Genomic DNA, 22,216 nt, shown 5'->3' with positions numbered 1-22,216 from the left:
TTGTTAATAAAACTAGAGTATTCCTAAAGTAAAAGTCTGCTATTCTTTTTAGAAATGCTAAACATCCTATATTTTTAAAATTTACATCATATTAAAAGTTTGTAGTAGATTTATGGTGGTAAAAAACACATTCTCTATCACACATATCCATAATTTTGACTAGTTATAAAAAATGGGGCAGTTCTGATAACATACGTTGTTATATATTAAATTAATATTATTATACAATAACAAAAATTAAAATAACTTCATTTTAATTTAAAACAATTCATAATATTTTACAGACATTATTCTGACACATAAAAAAACATCAAATCAAACAAAACTGAACTGAAGAGTGAAGACCGTACGGGTTGAACATAAATTTATTTGATTATAAAATTATTTTATTTATCTAAATAATCGTCACTTTGATCGATTCCTTTTCCACCAGTTACCTAAATTAAAAGAATATTTGGACAAAAGATAATTCAGATTCGACGACGAGGTGATTTAGATTAGATTCAACGTTTTCTCAAGGACATGGCGGGGAACAGGTATGATGTGGGCATAGAAAAATTGTCTAAGCATAAAAAAAAAAAAAAAAAAGGCATCAAGCGAATCGCCTACTAGGAAAAATAAACTTATATTCACGTAAATTTTATATAAATCAAAAGTAATTGGGTATCAAAATAAAATAGACCGTACAAAAAATAGGAAGCAACAATATTAGGATTACCACCACGATCATAAAGAGGTAATTTTCATATATTTAAATTCAATTTATGTTAATTTTTATATTCCTGTACGGCTGTTTATATTAAGTAATTGTCCAAAATTCTTTCTTTGATATAAATACTCTTCCGCCTCATTAAAAATATCAGGTATGAGCTATCTATCAATATTTTGTGTTGGAGACCATTAATTTGAAATATAAGGAAACGTATACGTGGATTTATATTTTTTTTTCTAGTAAATCTATTTTTCCCGTTAACTAAACGAAAATATAGAAATTTAGCTTAACACTTAAATTATCTAGGTCATTCAGAAGAAGGCCAACTTTCAGTGAACCTTGTACTAAAATGGAAGAACTTCTTAACATAGCAATTGTTAATTCCTCTCGCCCTTCAGGATTAAAAGATCCAAGGGTTCTCTACTCTCCGGTCCGCTGAAAATGGCTTTCGCAAAGTACATCCCGTTGCATGAGGCTCCCTAATGAAAATTTTCGAGCCCGGGGGAGGCATATTACTTTCAAAGCAGAAAACAGTTCACTTTTTTCCTCCGTCTTCTACCTTTCCCCCCTTCCCCTTCCCGCCTAACAAGGCTTCTCATTTTTTCATTACATTATTACTTTTCCTTTAATAATATATCATTAAATCCAACCAGCCTTAAAGGGGTAATAATAACTTCTGTGTACATATTTTCTTAGAAAAGTTTTTTAGGATAATTCAAGAATGATTACACCCTGAGTGGTTCCGCTCCCAGGGGCTTCATTACTTTTTTCCCTGCCTTACCCCTTCCTCCCTTCCCTTTGTAAAAAGATTTATTTCTGAAATATAATCTTATTTTGTTAATTGAAGTTTTACCTCACTCGAGGCTTTAATAGGATTGCAGAATAATACGGCCCTTTGAACAAGTAGATGAAACAAATCTAAACCCTTTAAAAATAAATATCCCCTTTAATGCAAAATGACTAACACAAATGAAATGGATGTTTCAGAATGATTTTTATGTTTATTCGAATACTGGTCATAGAAATTTTGAATTTTACTGGAGAAAAATTGAGTACAGCAGAAATATGGACATCTGTCAAAAATAGTTTTGATTTTATTGTTAATGGCCCTATTTCAAAGATAGTACCGTAAACTAGTTACCTTATTTACTGGGATCGTCGTACAGCTGATAAGACTATTAGAAAGTAACTGCAGTATACAGTATATGCCAAATGCAAAATAAAAATGTGCCACTATTGAAGCAATTAAAATTATATGTTCAATTCAATATACATAATAATTTTAATAGTAGTCATAAAGTCGTTTATTTTGTTGTGATTTACTGATTTATCGCCTTTTAGCCATAGACCTTCAGAACCTATCCCTTATAATAGAAAGACGTAATACACAGTGAAACATTCCAATATAGACACAAAGATAGGGCATGTTTCTTGTACGTTCTAAATCAATAATCACCAAATATGTTACTGTAAAGATCTTTTAAAATTAATCAAAAACCTAAATGATCGTTTATATCAGAAACCCCCAATGTGTACTTTTCACAATGCTTCAAAATCAAAGAACCTTTTATCTTTAATATTAATTTAGCTTTCGATATAAAACAATAATAAATTTAGAGTAAACTTCATTTGGAAACGGACGATGCCTGAAATTAAATTATAATTTAAAAAAAAATAAATAATTTTTTTCACAACAATGAATATGATGTCACTATGATGTTTAGTTGCAATGTTCGGATTTTTAATAAATCAATAAATTATGGAAACTATTTTTTTCTTTCATTTGCCTATTATATATGGAATATATAGTAAGGGAAAATTGCAATGGTGTGAAATTTCGACCGTTGTGAAGTCCCGGGAGTCGGAATAATCAAGTTTCGCAAAATGGTTTCTGTGTGAATGTTTGTGGGGACAAGAGGAGAACGCGCTCGTGTGTCTGTTTTTGTGTATGTCAAAAGCCTAGCTCCAAAACAAAAAGTTGTTCGAAAGTGAAATTAAACGTATAAGAAAGGTATTTTTTTATACCAACCGCAAGTGCCCGTTTATCGATTTTACATACTTTTTTAGATATTCTGGCATTACAATTAAAAGTCAACAATTAAAGTTCAAGCCATGATGACATATTAAAATTCTTTCTAGGATCATAGTGGCCGGTCTAATATATATGATTTCTCATACAGTTACCACTATAGTGTGTTCATAATAATGAGAATGATTTAATTTCAATTATATGTATCATTCAGAACATTTACAGCTCCAGCACACACATGCAACTACGTTTTATCTCAAACTTGTTTTCTTTTGTTTTATTATTCAATTCGGCAATGGGAATGGAAACTAAAAGAGAGATAATATTGTAAAATAAATAAAAGAGGAAAGAAAACTTCTGTAACTTCAATCCATTTATTATTTTTACAAAAAATAAAATTGTCTCACAATGTTTCAAAGAAAATAATTTGATATAAAATGATCTACAATAGATGAAGTAATAAGGAAAAAAGTATGTGCCAAAAATAAAATGTAAATTACTATATTTTAATTATAAAGTAGAAAGATTTTTTTTTTAATTATGGCTTATAATTTAAGAATCCTAATTTTATATTTATTTTACTCTAATTTTTAAATTAAAACTCATTATTTGATAAAATGAGTATCAGCGTACAATGTTACTGTATTATATCCTTATAAATTATACCTCTGTTTCAAATAAAATGTTCACAAGCTGAAGACTAGCATTTTGGGTCGTCGTTTTAAACGATACATTTTAAGGAAAATCTAGTTGTTTTTTTTTCAACTTTCTACATTGTTTATTTTAAACTGTTTTAACCACTAGAGTTGGTTTTTACCATTTAACCACTGAGCTTCACACCAAAAACGTTTTATTTTGTTCATAACTTTTTTTCTAAGGGGGGTTACAAGTACCATTCAACTTTTCCATGGTGAAAGGGAACATTTTGAAAAAAAAAAACAGTATGTGAATCGGTCCAGTAATTCAAAAGTTTAATGTGGACAAAGATTAAACCACTCCCTTATACATATATGTATACAAATATATATATATAGAGAGAGAAAGAGCGCGAGATTGGTAAAATTTATTCATATTTGTTTTCTTCACAAAACGCTACATGATTTGTTAGAATAATATGAAACTAAAGATCAAGTTTCTCATGAACCAAAGAAACATCTCGATAAAAATTAGCTGGTTACAATTGATTTAATACATACAGATTACATTTGTCATATATCTAAAACGAGGGAGGGGGGGTTAAGATATTAGATGCGTTGCGCCCCAATCTACACCATTTAGATATGGAACGGTATCGGAATAACAATTCATTCTCATTAACTGAGAGCCAGTGGAAGATAAATCACAATTAGTACTTTGTATCTATGGAATGGGTCTTGTTCCTCACCTCGGCCTCCTCTCAACTTATTGTTATTATTATAATCTAAAGCTCTTATCAAACTTAATACTTTGCTCACCATAATCATTACATGTTTTCATACAATGTAAACTAGAATAAATATATTCAGTATTATTCATTTCATAATATTATAGAGTTATTTTATTAGTTTTTTTTTTGTTGTTAATTCTATAAGATTAAGGTTAAGATTTTTTATATTTAAGCATCATAATTTATTATCTCTTTTGTTTATCATTATGTCTTTAGTTAGAGAAAGGATCCTTTTGGTTTGTATATATATATTTCATTTTAGTTATTTATATATAATATTATTAAATTTGTGTGTCAACTGGAAAGCATATTTTCTTTTATTATTTTATTTTCAGTATCATTTTGGATCTTTGGGTTTTTTTATATTTTACAACCCTTCGTCTATCAATAAAATCGAATCAGCGATTAGAATTATTTTTTACTCTTGGGGAGAGAATGGTATATTTTCATTTACGAAAAGCCAGTCGCCCCAACATTTATATAAATATTATTTATTATATGGCCATGCTGACAATGACATATTGTTTCGTTAAGAGGTAATATCAAATCTATATAACCCTGAGTAATATAAAACTAACTGCATTGAATTATATAACATTAAAGATTAATAAACAAACAAATTAAGGCATAATAGTGATAGTCACTATTCATAAGTTAATGTCATAATTAATTAAATATTCGATAAAGTTAATTTATGACAAATATGCAATCAAATATTGAATTATGATTGTTCATAATTGCTAGCTAGTGTGCTAAATCTTATTTTTCATTTTTTGTCTAAGTCTATTTCATGGATTTTTTTAATAAAGAGTTCATTAATTGATTGGGCTTATTTACTTATTTAGTAATTATTTATATAGAATGTTATATTATTGTGTCGTTCCAGTTCTTTCCCAAGGTAAATAAGATATCATTTCTTTTCACTAAACCTACTTGTTGACTTTCAGAGAATATATTTTTTATATATCGGGAAAGTGTTGTCACTGTAAATATATAGGAATATCCGTTCTGAAACGAATGAGGATTAATTTCAACTCAATGTAGAGAGGTAAGTGAAAGGTGTGTGATGGGGCGCACCGCACCAGATCTTTTTATAGTTACTATATAAATAATCATTTGCTCAAATCAGTTTCAAGATAGATCTTTCTATTCTAATAAACGACAATTATTTTGTATGATGGACTATTCTACTCTACTGAAATGCCTCTTAACATTGTTTTTAAAAAAACCTTGTTGGATAAATTTGTAGTTTTCAATTAAACTAAAGATTAAATTTAGATACTTACTTGAAAACCAGCATGACTGGGTGCCTATGTCAGGCCTCAACCACCAGGGCATTATATCGGTGTGGTCTGCAACAATTGATGCGCTGGTTAGTATGGAGGGTACTGACCAGGCGTATACGCTGTACAGCCAGAACCGGCGGAAGTCCCGTTTCCTTCTGTCCAGCACGGGTCGCATAGATCTGCAACAAGTAATAGTCAATCAGCCGCCTTCCAGGCAAATTTTTTAAGATGAAGAGCATACATATATGAAAACCGAAAAAGAGGTATCATATAATATTTTAATCTTTTTTTTAACAATTAAAAATGTTTACAATAAGTAAATGTGGTGTGAGTTATACAATGGCATGATACAGACTTTTGGAGAACCAATCCAATAATAGAACTTTAATAACGTTTCTAGTGTATACGATCTGGAGGTCATCTTCTTTTCAGCCACCTCGGAGGATTAGGTAAAGGAGAAGCAGGGTTAGAAAGAACTGGATTTGGGTGTTTACGGAGTTTATCATGAATGAATTGGTATCTAGTTCGGGCCAAATCGTCCACATATAAAACAATGACTTGATTTGTGACAAAGTGAGGAGCATTAAGGATTTTATGAAGGAATTACAATTATTAAGATTGGATACAAGAGGAATTCGCTGTCTAATATCAGGTCCGATTACAATTCAGTCTCAAAATATGATAATAGATATCCATACTTTAACTGTAAAACTTAAGAGAAGTTTTCCACTGGGAAAAGGTAATTAGTTATTGTGGAAACTTTTAGTTCAAGATAATCATTATAAATTATGAAACTTTACAGATTTTAAGCGTTAAATATACTTCCTTGATAATATTATATAGCTTATGCGAATAAGTATGTTTATTCTATACCATATACTTCGGGTACATTAGAGAGAAGGATAAAAACCTAATGTGACAGTTCTCGCACGGGTGAACTAGTTATTTAATTTACTTAAATAACAAACCGAATCTTTCAGATACTTGTCTTTATCAGAAAAAAAATCACAATTTTTATAAGATACTCACTCGTGGAAGAAAAACAGCATAACTTCCATCCTACTCTATTTACAGTTAATTTAATTTTATTAAATTCAAATTTTTAATTACATTAAAAACGCTTAATTAAACTAATTTGCTCAGTTGAAAGGTTTTTGTCTGTTTGCTACAGCGCAGCTCTGACCACTAATTTGACTCTTTCAAATTAACGTACAGTCAATCATCTTTATATATATTTAAATATACTTCGTTTAATCGTCTTGATTATCAGGAGGTTTTATATCATTAATGGATTTTCTCTTCAGTTACATTTGAAATTTAAAATAGATGTAATATCATCGGGATTTTGTTTGAATAAATGAATAGTTTAGCAGTTATTTTGCATGTAGAGACATACCGCTCTCTCAGCTGTTCTCTTAATGTAACATAAATCCTAATCCCGTGTCCATTAAATTGCCTCAATAACTGGCCCGTTCACGGCTCGACATGAGGAGCTCACGCTTAGATATTTGGCTATATACATGTCAGTGTTGTGTGTTTGTATTTGTGTTATAAGATCTTTATGGATGATTTTATTTTATTTTTATCAAAGTAAGGAGCATTGAAGATTTTACGAAGGATTTTAGATTGTAAGGATTGCATAAGAAAGGAATTCAAAGGTTTGGATTCCCAAAGTTCAAATCCGTATGTCCAGATACGCCTTATTAATGTCGATCAGTCTTTTGAAATGAATTGGAAGTTTCGACCGTTTCTCTAGTATGTGATGTAATAGTCGAAATCAACGTAAATTATCATTGAAATTTTATTTTTTAATATGATCAGTTAGCTTTATAAATCAATAGCTTATAATAATTATTAAATTTCTATTAATCATATACGAGCTGATTAGATTCTTATTCATCTAATCGTACTCTGGGAACTGAAAGAAACTCCTGCCCTTGTTCCTTTCTGTATATTCCACCATATGTTCTATTTCTCAGACATCATCTATTTTTGATCTTGAGGTTCTAAAAGTTTACAGAATTCTCATGAACCCATCTGCTGAATTAGAATGGGACACAGATAATTTTTATAAATTATAAATTTTATAAATTTGCAACAAGAATTTTTGAATAAATGGTATTTCGGTACTGGTTCAGAAATATCATCCCGAAATGAGGCAGTTGTAGCCGAGCATGTTAAAGCATCACATTAGCTCCCTCTAGGCCGTATTCGAACGGGCACCACTGGAGTCACAAACGGCCCGGTCTGGGTGGGTTGACTTCTATTACGGGCGGTTGCACAGAATAAAAACTTGACCTTCCCACTCCTGTTAAAATGGGTAGGTAACCTGTAGGATAGTCCTCGTTAATTAGTTTTGCCGAGGTGGAACGGAAAGAAAAAAAAACTCACCCATTTGCACAATAAGAAAATGTTCGACCATTTTTATGGATAAAAACCATATCCGATGAAGTGATTCAACTGAAAAGGATCTGTTTATGGTTTCATTCTCCTTTTTTAGCATTTTAGCAAGTGCATGTCAACAGCTGAATTAAGATTCACAATATTTCACCCATAAAGTTCCAATCAGTGGCGTAACAAGGGGGGGGGGGCAAGTAGAGCGCTTATCTAGGGGCGGCAAAATCCTGTGAGATCCGATTTCACAGAACAAAAACAGTGTAATTGAAAACGCCCCCAACGTACTAATTGCATCCTAAATGCGTAAAGTAAATGCTCATTCAATTCTCTGTAAAATACATTATTTTAACAACACACGGGTTATTCATTGTATAAACGTTCTTTGTTACCTTAGGTGAAGAGATAAAAGATGTTCGTACTCTGAGAAAGGTTCAGGCGAGGAGGTATATACTAATTAAATGATTTTTTGATATCTTAAGGGTCGGTTGCAACACCACAGTTTTAACTACGATAAGTGAAATCTTGGATAAACTCAATAATTATGCGTTGTATCAGAACGTTAACTACTAACTCTCCCGGTAAGCTTTATCGGCCAATGATAGCCGGATAACTGAGATTTAGAGAAAATCTACTTTTACGTGTTTAAGACTCTTAAAGGATACAATGAACCTTTTATAGTTCCATTATGATCTGTTATCTAGCGAAAGAATATTGTATTATTCCGTTTCTTTCCAAATTCAATAAAATGGATTTGATCGAAATGAACGATTTCACAAACGATGAAGACTTCGAAGAATCAGTTGCTTAGGCAATAATGAAACAACAAAGTATATTTCTTAAATTATGATACGTACTAAATTCAACAAGTTGGTTTTGTGTTTAACTCTTTTGCCAACAGCCTTTTTTTTGTTCAGATGTAAGAGTGTAAGTATCTTTATTTTCGATGATGCTGCTATATTTTGTAAAATCTTAAGAGAATTTCCTTTCTGTAGGAGAGAAATTCAGGCTTCTATTGTTATTCTTTGTTAATGAAAATCTAGGCACTTTTCCATTTTTTCTATTCTATGTAAACTTAAGTTATTCGATTTTACATTAAATGGGGCCTTTTGATGCATTATTGTCAGCAGTTTTCTTTAATAATAATGATTTTTCCTTTTAATAAAATTTGAAAAAAGGATTTCATTATTTGTTATCTAGTTATTTATTTATTCCATTTTTTGTTTCACTAAGTTATCGGAGTTTTACTAAACTCTTTAAGTTATATAAATCTTAGTTTTACCAGAGATTGGTGTAACCTATCTTGAATCAGGCGGGGAGGGAAGTACCTACCCTCTCGTTTCTCAGTACCCCTTCCTCTTTAAATTATTAAGTGATTAGAATGAAATTTTCCTAAATGATATGAAAAATTGATATTTAAAAAAAAAATAATATATACGAAATTAAAGGATGGATTCAAATCATAGGTCGTTTTTCTTTTTTTTATACATATCAACACTTTTAGTAGCGTTTCGACCTTTTTTACCTTTGGAGGCATTCAAACTTTTTTCTACTTTTACTTAAGCTATTTTATTCAAATTATTTGGTTTCATAAACACTAGTCAAAAGTAGTATTAGTAGAAGCATCATTTGAAATTTTAGGTCATTTTTCCTTGGGGAATTTCATTTACAATATGTTAATTAATATTACACATAGAATTATTTTATTTAAAATACATAACTATTCAAACTAATATTATGGTTTATTCATATCTTATAATCATAATTATAATAATAATAATGGAAACCGCTACAACCGATTAAGGATCAGGAGTTCAATACTTTTGTACTGTTCTTAAAAAGACGGTTTCATATTTAATAATAGGATTAGTGATTAGTATATTGATTGTTACAGAATGGTTTATATTATTATTAACACAAACTTCACTGATCAACTTTTACAATTAATTAATTTATTTATTTAAAATTTAATTAACATCCTTTTTTAATCTGCTGCTCAAAATTTAACGTTATTGGAGAAATAGTTATTTTATTTTTATTATATACATACGTTTGAATACAAACACTTGTTTCACATATACACCCACTTGGAAATTAATAATAAAGTGATAACAGAGTTCTAACCTTGATCTAATCTGTTGAAGGTAGGTTTTATTTTTGATATTGTAAAAGAGGTTGATGAACAGTTTTGTATTGAATTATGTGGTTTGTTAGTGAATAATCAACATTAAAAAGATTTATTGAAGCTGTTATGATATTAATTTAATATTTAATTTTTTTTTAATATATAAGACATGGGCAATTAGCCTACAAAAAAGTCATTTTAATGAATTATGACAAGTCAATGAGTAAGGTACGTTCAAAAACATTAGTATTATGTGAGGATGTAATATAGTAATAATATGAAAACAATTTTTATAGGTTGTATATTTGAAACGTTAGAAATTTTGAAAATAAATGGTTGAGAGTAAAAGTGGATCATTAAAGTATGCGTTAATAATAATAATGGTTTTTAATATGTAATATTAATTAATATATTGTATATGAAAAGCCCCAGAAGGAATGGCCTACACTGAGTGACTAATACTTATATGGAGTGGTTTTTATGAAACCAAATAATTTTAAGTGACGGGTGAAAAAATATAATGGAAAAAAATGAAAATAGCAAAGTTAAAAAGGCCCTTTAATGTGATCTGTGATTTTTTTTCGATGATTCTGACTGATAGTTATGATTAAAAATGAATCAAGCAATTTAAAAAAACAAAACAACAAAAATAAAGTTATTCATAATAAATAAAATATTTATTTTATATCAATAAATTGTTTGTATAATTTATTATTGTGTATTATTCAAAAACACTTTTAAACTGAAAATAATGAAATGTTAAAAGAAAGAATATACTTTTAATTATATCCAAGGCAAACAAATTATCAATGAAGAGAGACTAAATAGGTCAGAGCTAGTACCGCTTTGTTGGGCACATGTGACACAGGAAGGGCGGGACTGCGGCATTGTTCGCTCTCAGTTCCCTTCTCCATTTGCATTATTCGCCCCTTTGGTCTACCACGTGGTCTTTTCAATGTACTCTACCTAGAGCTTTTCTAAAGGATCATTTCACAATTGGTAATGGAACATTATCAAATTGCCTTTACTCACTAAAAACAGTGCAGGAGGTCGATCTGGATAGCTCAGTTCATTGTCGGGCAGAACACGTAACGTCTGGCTGGAGGAGGGTTAGCGTGATCAAGCCCCTATCTCTACGGGGAGCAGAAAAATCATGACCGCATTTGCATGATTCATTTTAATATCTTTTTCTCCTAAGCGATGCCACAGAACATTCTAATATGAGTTCAATATAAAAATTGGAATGAAACTAATGTCAAAATCTATCAATTTTCATTTTTAAAAAAATATATATAAGAATAAGTATTTATCATTCTTTTGAGAAAAATAAAAATTTTAAAATATCATCAATATAGAGATGTCATTTACTATTGATCAAGGCAAGGGTATGATGGTTGGTGGTGCAGTCAGAAGTAAAATATACAGTATTAAAATATGAATGAGAAGAGGATTAAAGATGTATAAATGCATCAAATAAAAATGATGAGCTAAAACCTGGAAAAAATAGTCCAAGAGTTCGTAAATATAAAATCAAGATATAGTTTTTAAATCTCACGTAACGTTTGTGCCAAATAAATTCTCTTTACACCTTAATTTTTCTTTACATAATTATAATAAGCTTTTTAACATTCTTCTTTTAATTTAAAAATAATTCATTCTTGATTTTTTTATTTATATTTCGTGCACTTTCTTCTTCACTTGTTATAGGTTCAAAAGTCTTTTCATTCCAATTTCCGATAAATTTTTTTTTAATATTATAAACAGAGAAGAGTCAATATTGATGACTCTGGCAATCATAAGCGAATAAAAAACTGCAGCTGTCCCAGAAGATACAAAAAAAAATAATTTTTCAGTTCTTTTAAGTAAAAATAAAGTTGTCCATCATTTTTTGTTAGAAACTGGTTTAAATTAGTTTTGGTTCTTGTTATATCTATATTTCTTACTTATCTTTTTTACTCTAAATCTAATGGAAACAAAATAAAGACGAAATCAATGAACAAAAAAATTATACTTCTTATAGAGGAACATTAAGGAATTTCTATCAGTATTTTATTTTCACAAATAACTAGAAAACTAAGGATTTTTCGGTAATAAACATTCTATAAAATTTTAAAATAGAAAAAAATTGAACAAAATACGAAAGATATGTTTTATTTTTGGGTAATCTGCGATGCCACTGGAGGCCGCTGCATGATTACGGTGAGATCTTCGCGATGTCAAGAGAATAGTGGTCAAACATCCAAGATTCAAATAAAGCGTTTCAGTATTTAAGTTTTTTTTTTAACGAATAAACCGCCCTCGGATAGCTGTAAGCATGAGAGATCCGTGAGTAAGGTGCTGTCTAACGAACCCTTGGGATCTGCGTTCGAATCCGACTCTGGCTGATAATTATTTATTCTGTTACTATAAACGTGATCAAATTCTGTGGATTCTTGAGCTCTCCTGAGGGGGCATACCCAGCCTCTATTATTACTCTTCATTGGGGGAAAATATGGCGGTTATGCTTGGTCTTAATGAATCACCTCTGTGCAAAGTCGTTGTTTGAAAACAATTATTACTTTCACACCAGGGCCCTGTTTCATAATAAAGTACAAACTAATACTATTAGTCATGTCGATTTATCTTAATTCAATTACACAGAAATGTACAATAGTAACTTGTACTTTAATATTTTTTAATTCCAGTTTATCACTGATAGTCATCCCTATCATGAAAAAAATAAGTATTAGTATTATTACCACACTAGTTTCTACGCTTGTACTATGAACTAATACTATTAGCTTTCATTATGAAACAGGGCCCTGGCTGGAGGCTACAGAGCAGTAATAAAAATAATTGTAACTGCATTCAATTTTAAGCTCACAACTCGGAAACTAATATTTTTTTTAATTAATGTTAATTAATTACTTTAATTAATAGAAAAAGAATTACCTACAAAATAAGTACATTTTCTTCACCCATCTGTCTTTCGGTTTGACCTAGGCCTTAACTAAGAGTTAATTTAGGCATATTTCGTTGAAACTGGGGCACAATCAGTCAGTTAAAACTGAGTTTCACATAGAACTGAAAAATTACACTTCTCAATTGTGCTCAGGTGATTTCACTCGTCATTCGAATATTAATAAAATGTAATAAACAAAGATAGTAGACACTTTTAACTGCTTTAGTATTTTATTGAATTTTATCGAGAAAAAAACTTAGTTTTCGAGTTGCAATAAAAAATCTGGAAACTTTTTTTTAAATATATTTTCGTTGTGAGATGGAAAACTGAAATTCCGAAAAACAGGTAAATTAGTTGAGATAAACTCCTATAATTATATTATTTCAAAATCTTGAGACAAGGTAAATATTTATTAAATAAATCAAAAATTCGTATCCAATTCTGTCTCAACACTTTATTTTTCACCAGTCCAACGTTTCGGCCATTCTAGCCAGGGTTTTAGTGAATTTTTTAAAAATGAAATTATTTGAAAATCATCTCAATTTGAATTCTAAGTGAAATTAAATACACCACCATATAACAAATCATTTATAACCTCCCACTCACACAGCTCTGCCTTGTTTTAAAATTAATATATTTTATTTTAAATTGCATTTTTGTCTCAATTTGGTTTTTATTCTAATTCTCAAAATTCCATTGTGAGTGGGAGGTTTGTTATATGGTGGTGTATTTAATTGTTGATAATCTTATAGAGGAAAATTAAATGTTAATTAATGATTTTTAAATTTTAAATAAATAGGTAACTAGACTTAAGCTTAGTAAGCTTATTAATAATAAATATGACTCTCTAATAATTGACTGTTTGAATAGGCTTTTGACTTATAATAAAGAAAATTACCTGGGCAGAATAGCCTGCAAAAGAAACTTTAAATTAATGTGAGGAAGAGATTGTATTGAATTGTTGTAAGTGCTAAAAATGAAGATATAATATAAGCTGTTAAATATTTAGATGTCCTTGAAGATGGCTAGAATGGCCGAAACGTTGGACTGGTGAAAAATAAAGTGTTGAGACAGAATTGGATACGAATTTTTGATTTATTTAATAAATAAACTCCTATAGTTTTTTTCCTGAAAACGATTTATTTGAATCTTGGATGTCTAAACTGTTTTATAGCGTAGTCTTGTGGTATCGCTGAATACTCAAAAATAAAATATAATATACGGATTTTGTACATTTTATCGACCATATTTTTTTCTTGTATATATTTTATCTTGTAATTTATTTTATATACAATATTTATTTACGAAAAATGCTAGTTATAAGTGAAAAATCGAAACAAATTTAAATTAATTATTATTAGTAACAAGTAATAAATAAGAAATGTTTTTCGTCTATACTGTAGTATAATTTATTTGAGGGTAGTTATTTTTTTTTCATTAGATTCAACGCAGGCATTACTCAAGAAATATGTACCAAAATCAATAATTCATTAAAACACCCAAATATGTGTCCCACTTAAAAACACCTTTCCACTCTAAAAATGTATATTTGGTTCAACATTCTCATTATAAACGATTTTTTTTTTTTAGTTTTATTAACGGGCTGATTTTTTATTTTCATATTTTACTTTTACTGTTACCGATGTCCGATAAAATGATTAAGGGTTAAGTTATTACTGTTTGAATCACTGTGCAAATCCCGTGAAGCTAGGAACTAAACAGGGACATAGTGTTAAAACAATACAAATCCTTGATATAACTTCACTACATAACATAATAAAGTAATTCTTTTCCCTCTCTTTCACTTAGAATTCAAATTGGAACTAAACAGGGACATAGTGTTAAAACAATACAAATCCTTGATATAACTTCACTACATAACATAATAAAGTAATTCTTTTCCCTCTCTTTCACTTAGAATTCAAATTGAGATGATTTTCAAATAATTTAATTTTTAAAAAATTCACTAAAACCCTTTATAGTCCAACTTACAAAACTAATCGTTGTGTCAATTAAATGTACTCCACGCTTAATTGATGGGTCAATTAATGGGGTCAGAAGACTATTAACGAGTACACATCCCAGCATTGGGTCTCAAAAGTTTCATTGAGGAGATAACGAGTTGAAAGTCGAGAAAGGTTTTGGGCGCCATTCTTAGCCATTTCCAACGACCTTCTCTCAATGGTGTCAAGCACTATTAAAACAACACTTTATTTTTTTTTCGTGTATCATTAAGAATAATATTAGTAGCTCCTACATATATAATACCTCAAATGTATTACATATACTTTAGCTTGTCTTCTTCCTTTGATTCAAACTCATTTTTACAGTAAACAACTAAAACAACACCAGAAATGCCGGAAGAATTTAGTGTAATTACTACATCCGATCCTACTAGGAGGTAAAACAGGAAATCACATAAGTCGATGGTTCACGAATCGGGCGCCTACAAAACATTGCATTAAGATCAGTCTCATGCATTTAGCACGCCGAATGTTTAGAATTCTAAATTGCATCCGTCAGTACTATCCGCTTCAGCATTCTCAATCTTAAGAGACCATCACAACCGTAGAACTGGGCCAGTTCTCTACAATAACGATAGCGACGACTATAAGATTAGGCTATAAGAGACCATCGCAACCGTCCAACTGGCCCAGTTTTCTACAATAAGGGTAGCGACGACTATAAGATTAGTCTATAAGAGACCATCGCAACCGTAGAACTGGGCCAGTTCCCTACAATAAAGATAGCGACGACAATAAGATTAGTCTATAAGAGACCATCGCAACCGTAGAACTGGGCCAGTTCTCTACAATTACGATAGCGACGACTATAAGATAGGCTTCGTAGTATTTCAATATCTACTCAAACCACACGTTGCCCAACATTTCACCTTCTGACTACATTTTTACGCACCAGAGAAACTTTTTTAGAGGGAAAATCTTTCGAAACCAGGAATACTGGTTACAACGAGTATAAAGTATCATTAAAATCAGTCAACATGTAAACAAAAAATTGAATATTATTATTGTGAGGGAACTCTTCTTTTTTTTTAAATTTCCTTTTACCAATGACCTATTATTTTCAAACTATATGCTAAAACAAAATCCTACTGTGACGTATAAACAGCTTCTTTCCCCCCTCACATCCGACACTTATAGTATTAACCCCTAAGAGCAGCTTTCTGCAGAACTGGATCAAACCAGAACTACATCGATCTTTCAATTTTAGTTTTTTCTATTTCCTATACCCAATTTTCCTTTTTTTGTTGGACTGCAATTTTAGTTCCCGATTGTAAATCTATCTATGCAAATATCTATCTATATAAATATCAATGTATGAATATATTCGGAATGTTAGAGATCTAAAAAAAATAAGTTCTAAGAGCTCAATTTAGAGAACCTAATTTAGTTTTTAGAAAAAACTTTCCATCATTCAATGAATTTATTTAAACTTTTAGATGCATTTTCCATTAATTTATAGTTGTGGGAATTCACTTTATAGGATGGTTTGGTGGAGCAGGAACCAACGCCCTGAAGCCATTAGGGATCTGGCGGATGTTTGCCATCCCATTATTGCCGGTACAAAGGATTGGAGGTCTCCGTTCTGATCCGATCTGCAACAAACCGCTTAGACAATCATTGCGATTTGAGGGATCATGGTCTTTTTCAAACATCAATTAAAAAAGGCCATGATCAACTCGGGAACTTCACTTTTTAAAATGAATTATAATTGATTTTAAAAAGTGAATAAAACAATCCTAATATAATTAATTGGCCTGAAAAAAATAAACTTTTTTTACAACATTTGTTTTAAACGCATTTATATATACAGATAAATATATTTTTTTGTTTAGTTTATCTTATAACTAATTTCACTGTTCCAATCTTTTAGTTTTACTATTTATATTTTTTATAAAGGAGATCCTAAAATTCGCATTTTTTATAAGGATAATGTGAACTTGGAAAGAAGAATTGCAAAGAATATAGGTCAACCAGAGGATATGGATAACTGCATCACAAAAGTTGAAATAAAGTCGATAGAGCTAGTGGTCCGGATGACCATTACACCCAGAACTTATTAAATTCGGAGGGGAAGAACTGAAAAAAATTATCCAGACTATTCCAGAAAATATGGAAGTAGAAGAAAATACCTGAGAGAAGAGGAAAATATTATTATCCTCATCAAGAAGAAGTGAAGTCAAACAATAACCGAAATCTATAGACCTATTTGTCTATGCTCAGTGGTTTATAATATACATTCGAATGTTAGGTCGAAGGCTAAAAAACTATGTCGAAACAGTTATAGAAAAAGAAGAGACTGCTTTTCGTCCTAACAGACAAACGCAAGACAATTTAACACAAACTATTCTCTCAGGATAGTTGCATGGAAGGTATGGAATCGAGTAAGAAACGTATGCATTGCTTTTCTTGATCTGTGAGCTGTGTTTGACTCACTGGAATGCCTGAGAAGATGAATAGTCCAATAGATAAGAATATTCCCTCTAATTTGTTAAGTGCCGTTAAACCAATGAATCAAAACCCAAAAGGTATATTTCGCCTCAACTCCTGGACCTCTTAGATCCTGCAAGGTGATAGTCTTAGTCCCTTCCTATTTCTTATTGTGATGAGTTAGATACATAAAATATGCAAAAGGAGAATTCCTAATGCAACTGTAGGATACTGAATACATCCTGTAGGATACATCCTCCCAGTGCTGGTTCAAAGTTTCATTTAAGCAGATGACATAGCAGTGATAGCAGATGGGCCTTAACGTCTACAAGAAGCTGTCAATGAATGGTCTGAAGAGTTTAAAAGGAGAAGTTCTAATGACGTCATGAATTACAGGTGCTACTTAATATTTACATTTTATTCACTTGTGATCCCATCATTTCTACATCTTGAAATCTGGTATGAATCAATCCATTACAAGCCAGAATAATATACTTTTTTAATTCAAAATTTAAAACTTTGAAAACAAGTAAAAGTAAATTCTTTGTTCTGAGGTTTTCGCATTGAATATCAAATAAAACCGCATGCTGTAAGCTTAAAAATAGCTTATCAAACTTAAAATTGTACAGTTTGATAAAGCTTAACATGATAGTTTGATATGGCTAAATGTGAAATATTCACGCACAACATCTCATAAGATCTGGTCAAAATTAATCACTGAATTCTACTCAACTTATTCATCGGAAATGTAATTTAAATAAATGAAATTTATTAACAAACTATTAATTTCATTGGGTATTCAACTCTGACCTGGCAACTTCGTAAAACAGATAAAAGGTGGTATAATTAATGAGGGTATCTTTTATGCCCTGCGGAGAAAATGCTAATTAGAAAAATGGAAGGCAAATCCCCTGGGAATGATAAAGTTGGTAATGAACTGTAATATGATACTGCAGTGTAAATGATAAATGTTCCCGCCTCCACTCTCCCAACTGAATATTACCCTATAAAGTAAAAATATTCTCAACCTGATTCAAATTGTTATTTCACCAATGAAGATTAAACTTTATTTGTTTTATCAGATATTCACATTTCTTGATAATCATGATATAATGTGCCTTATAGCATTTTAAATTTGTTTTTTTATGTAATTGATACATTTTTATCAAATGAACTAATATTACATACAATTTGGCAATACTCAATTATTGTCACTAAGCAAAAGCAAATAAAGTATTCAAAATTGGCTAAGAAAATAAATAGAAGTAAAAAAATGTTTTACGTGAACACTAATGACTCAAACCAATAATTCGACTTATTAACCCATTAAAATAAAAAATGTATGTCATTCTGAATTTTTGAGCAAAGATTTGATATACTCCTATTTTTTTATTATTATTTTTCATCATCTGCATTATTATATTATCAGTCGATGCAATCCACTTTTAATGCTTTATTTTATTTAATTAATCTTGTATAATTATTTTTTCTTAAGTTACAGTTTCGTTTCTAGATATTAACAAAACATTTTTTTCATAAAAACAATTGAAAAACTTGTAGTTTACATTTTCTTGGATATTGTTTTATATCATGATAATCTACAACCAAAACTGTTAATTAATTTAAAATAGTTTACCCCTGTGAGAACTCTGGCATTACATATACTTAAGTCGTACATGAACAGATGTTTTACGTGACATACAAATGTTTGGTGGGAACAAAGTCACTTAGGAAGCTAACTTTAGAAACAGGTTTGACCCGTACCTAATTCGTGCACTAAAAACGGTTCATTTTTGCGTTTAAAAACACCTGGTTCAACCTACGTCCCACAAGAACGTACTTTCTAAGAAGAAGAACGCATGTCCAATATATGAATTGCCTATTTCCAAACAGAAATCTTTTTTTCTTATTAATATAAGGCAACCCACAGAGAGAAGATGATATTTGCCTGGTTATCTACAGGTAACCAACCCATTCTAACCTTGGCGTGGGTTCAAGTTTTTCATTTTGTGGGACCGCCACTTGATGAAAAAAGTCCACGCCCCAGGTCAGATTCGAACCAGCGCCGCCCGAAGATCTCAGAATGACAGACTCGCGCCAACCACTTAAGCTACAGATTTATGGAGCCCTCAATTTACTCAAACCCTCAATTTACTACAGTGAATGTTGAAATCTTCAACATTTTTTAATAACTTGTATTAAAGTTCTACTTAAAATATAAGAATCGAAATTGAGATTCACCATTTCTTTGAAATTTGAATGTTGATCAGAATATTTCATTTTGATCGAATATAAGATTCTCCATGTGGTATGTATTAAAATAGTTAAGAAGAAAAAAAACTTACTGATTGGAGAAGTAACAGGTTCTACTCATAGATAAAGAAAAGTCAAAATTTAACCTCTACTATATAAAATGTACATAATGGACATGTTGGAAGAATTATCTAGAAACCAGAATTATATCAATACATCAGACGTTTACTTTATAAATGCTGTGTCTATTTTATAATAAATTGTGATATTTAAGGCTTTGTAATGGAATGTTTTTATATGTTATAAGAATAAACAAAAAATAACATATAATTTTATGTTTTTTAAAAATTAAATCGATTTAAATTTATAATGTAATCTTTTTTAAAGTATTATTTAAAAGAAATTTATACATTGATAGAGTAAATGGGTTTACACCTCTTTGAAATTCATAAAAACATACATTTATGAAAAAATTAAAGATTTTAAATTAAAACGAATGTTTGATTGTTGAAAGTTGAATGTTAAACAATTTTTTTTTATTTATTTGAATCCAAGATTCTTTTTTTGTTTCTATAAAATAATAATAATATTTACCTCACTATCCGGTTCAAAGATGAAATTATCCATTTTCAACATAATTTAATATAAAATTTACACCTTTTATGAAATTAACAATAAGTAATTTTAGAGGTAATCTTACATTTTTATTTCTAGTTAAGTGAACAAAGAACGCACTTCTAAGTTCTATACTATAAACAAAGGAAATACTAAAATCCTAGTTAAAAATCCTAAAGTATTCTAGTTAAAGAACAAAAATGTTTATACAAAGTCTCGTAGATAGGCGGTGGGAGACGTTCCCTCACTATGGGCGCAAGTGTAAAGTCGGCAGAAAATAATCCATTAATAACATAAGTGTGTTTATATTTTAATTTCTTTTTAAGGAAATAGGACCACTAAATTGATTTAAAAGTTAATTAAAAATATTATGTATTTGTCATATTCTAATTGCATATTGCAGAAACCGGTTTAGAAATTATTAGTGGAAAAATACATTTATCTATATTATTCTTTTATACACATTACGTTTCTGTAGGCTTCAGACTTATTATGTCCTTTAATTTTGATACTATATTTTATGAATTAATATTTTTTTAGTAGATTCATAGTCTGCAAACAGATTTATATCTCTATTTCACAGAAATTCTAAAAGTGAAACAGCACAAACCCTCCCCTATATTATTCAAACTAGCCGTGGGCACAGAAGAGCATTATTACTTCCCTGGTTACCATCCATACCAAAATAAAAAAATTTTTTAATATTTAGTTAAATTTTTGAACTAAATATGATGTCTTTGCAAAAATTAGACTTACATCACATTTGAAGCAATTATATTTTTAATTTCATTAAGTGGGTAACTTTATAAAGATAAAAATTTCATAGCAGATTTATTGTCAGCATTAACTAACTTTTTGACGAAAATGGACTTTCTGAGAAAACGGCTGGAATGACATATTCCCTAAAATCGGGTATATATCATCTCTATGAAAGTGAAAAAATAAACTTGTTGTTGTTCGAGATGAACTCTTACAGAAAAAATAGAATACAAATAATAAAATAGTTCAACACGCAGCAAATTAAAAAAAAAAACTGCTGATGATTAATAATGAAATATTTTAGAAAGGTTGAGGTAGTAAAACATCAAAACACCGTTTATAACCTGGGTACATAAACGATATGTATATGTTGAATAAATTCATATATTTTTAAATCAATCATTTTTATCTGGGGGGATAACTAGAATTCCGATTATACATTTAGTGCTTTAAAAATTTTGTACTGGACCACCACAGTTCATTTTATACTATATGATAAGAGCAATTAAATCATTAGTTGTAATAATGTTCTTAATTTCTAAAAGTTACTACTATATCAACCACCTATTTATAAAACCGGATACTCTGTCACTGACTCATCATGTATTCTCACACTTCCAATAAAGCTAGAAAATTAATATTGTGGCAAATTCGGTTAGTCTCGATACACTAAATAGGAAATATAATTATTTATATTCTATGTATTTTATTGTAATAATTAGACCTTACAATGCCACAAGGCAATCCAAGGCAGTAGTATGCTGGTATATATTTGTAATTTGTATTATGCATTTCTATTTATGTATTGTATAAATTTAATAATAAAGGAGGTTACGAAAAAAAAAAGTAATAATTAAAGAAATTTAGTGTTTATTAACACCGTGAAGTGTCATTTGCGTACTACAAAGCTTTCGTACTCAATACTTTGATTACTTTAAGTAAAAGTACAAAAAAAAAAAAATTACATCTTTGATTTAATAAAAACCTTTTTTTTTCTTTATTTAATGTAATTTACAACTGTACAAAATAATACAATAAGTAAATATGTTGTATGTTTCATATACACTTGAAAATGTTGGAAGGAACCACCCGTCGGTGGTACTTCAAACATTAATTTAAATTAGAAGGTACCGTGGCCATCTTCTTTTCAGACGCCTTGGAGGATTATCAGGGATTGTTAAGGATGAAAGATTAAGAATTAATGGGTTAGGATGGTTAAGGAGTT

At 29.8% G+C, this 22,216-nt stretch overlaps 1 protein-coding gene across 1 annotated transcript in view; it reads right to left on the bottom strand.

Annotated features, from left to right (window-relative positions):
* Positions 1-22,216, bottom strand: part of LOC106684643 (G-protein coupled receptor Mth) — a 137,000-nt gene that overhangs the window by 33,565 nt on the left and 81,219 nt on the right. The window contains exon 3 of the mRNA XM_014426851.2: positions 5,454-5,632. Coding sequence (XP_014282337.1) covers positions 5,454-5,632 — 179 coding nt within the window. The remainder of the gene's footprint in view (positions 1-5,453; positions 5,633-22,216) is intronic.

Source organism: Halyomorpha halys, unplaced genomic scaffold, assembly GCF_000696795.3.
Source record: "Halyomorpha halys isolate HHAL.00 unplaced genomic scaffold, Hhal_1.1 Scaffold596.1, whole genome shotgun sequence".
Classification (NCBI taxonomy): domain Eukaryota; kingdom Metazoa; phylum Arthropoda; class Insecta; order Hemiptera; family Pentatomidae; genus Halyomorpha; species Halyomorpha halys.
Note: the sequence above shows the minus strand (reverse complement) of the source record. Positions and strands in the feature narration are given on the sequence as shown.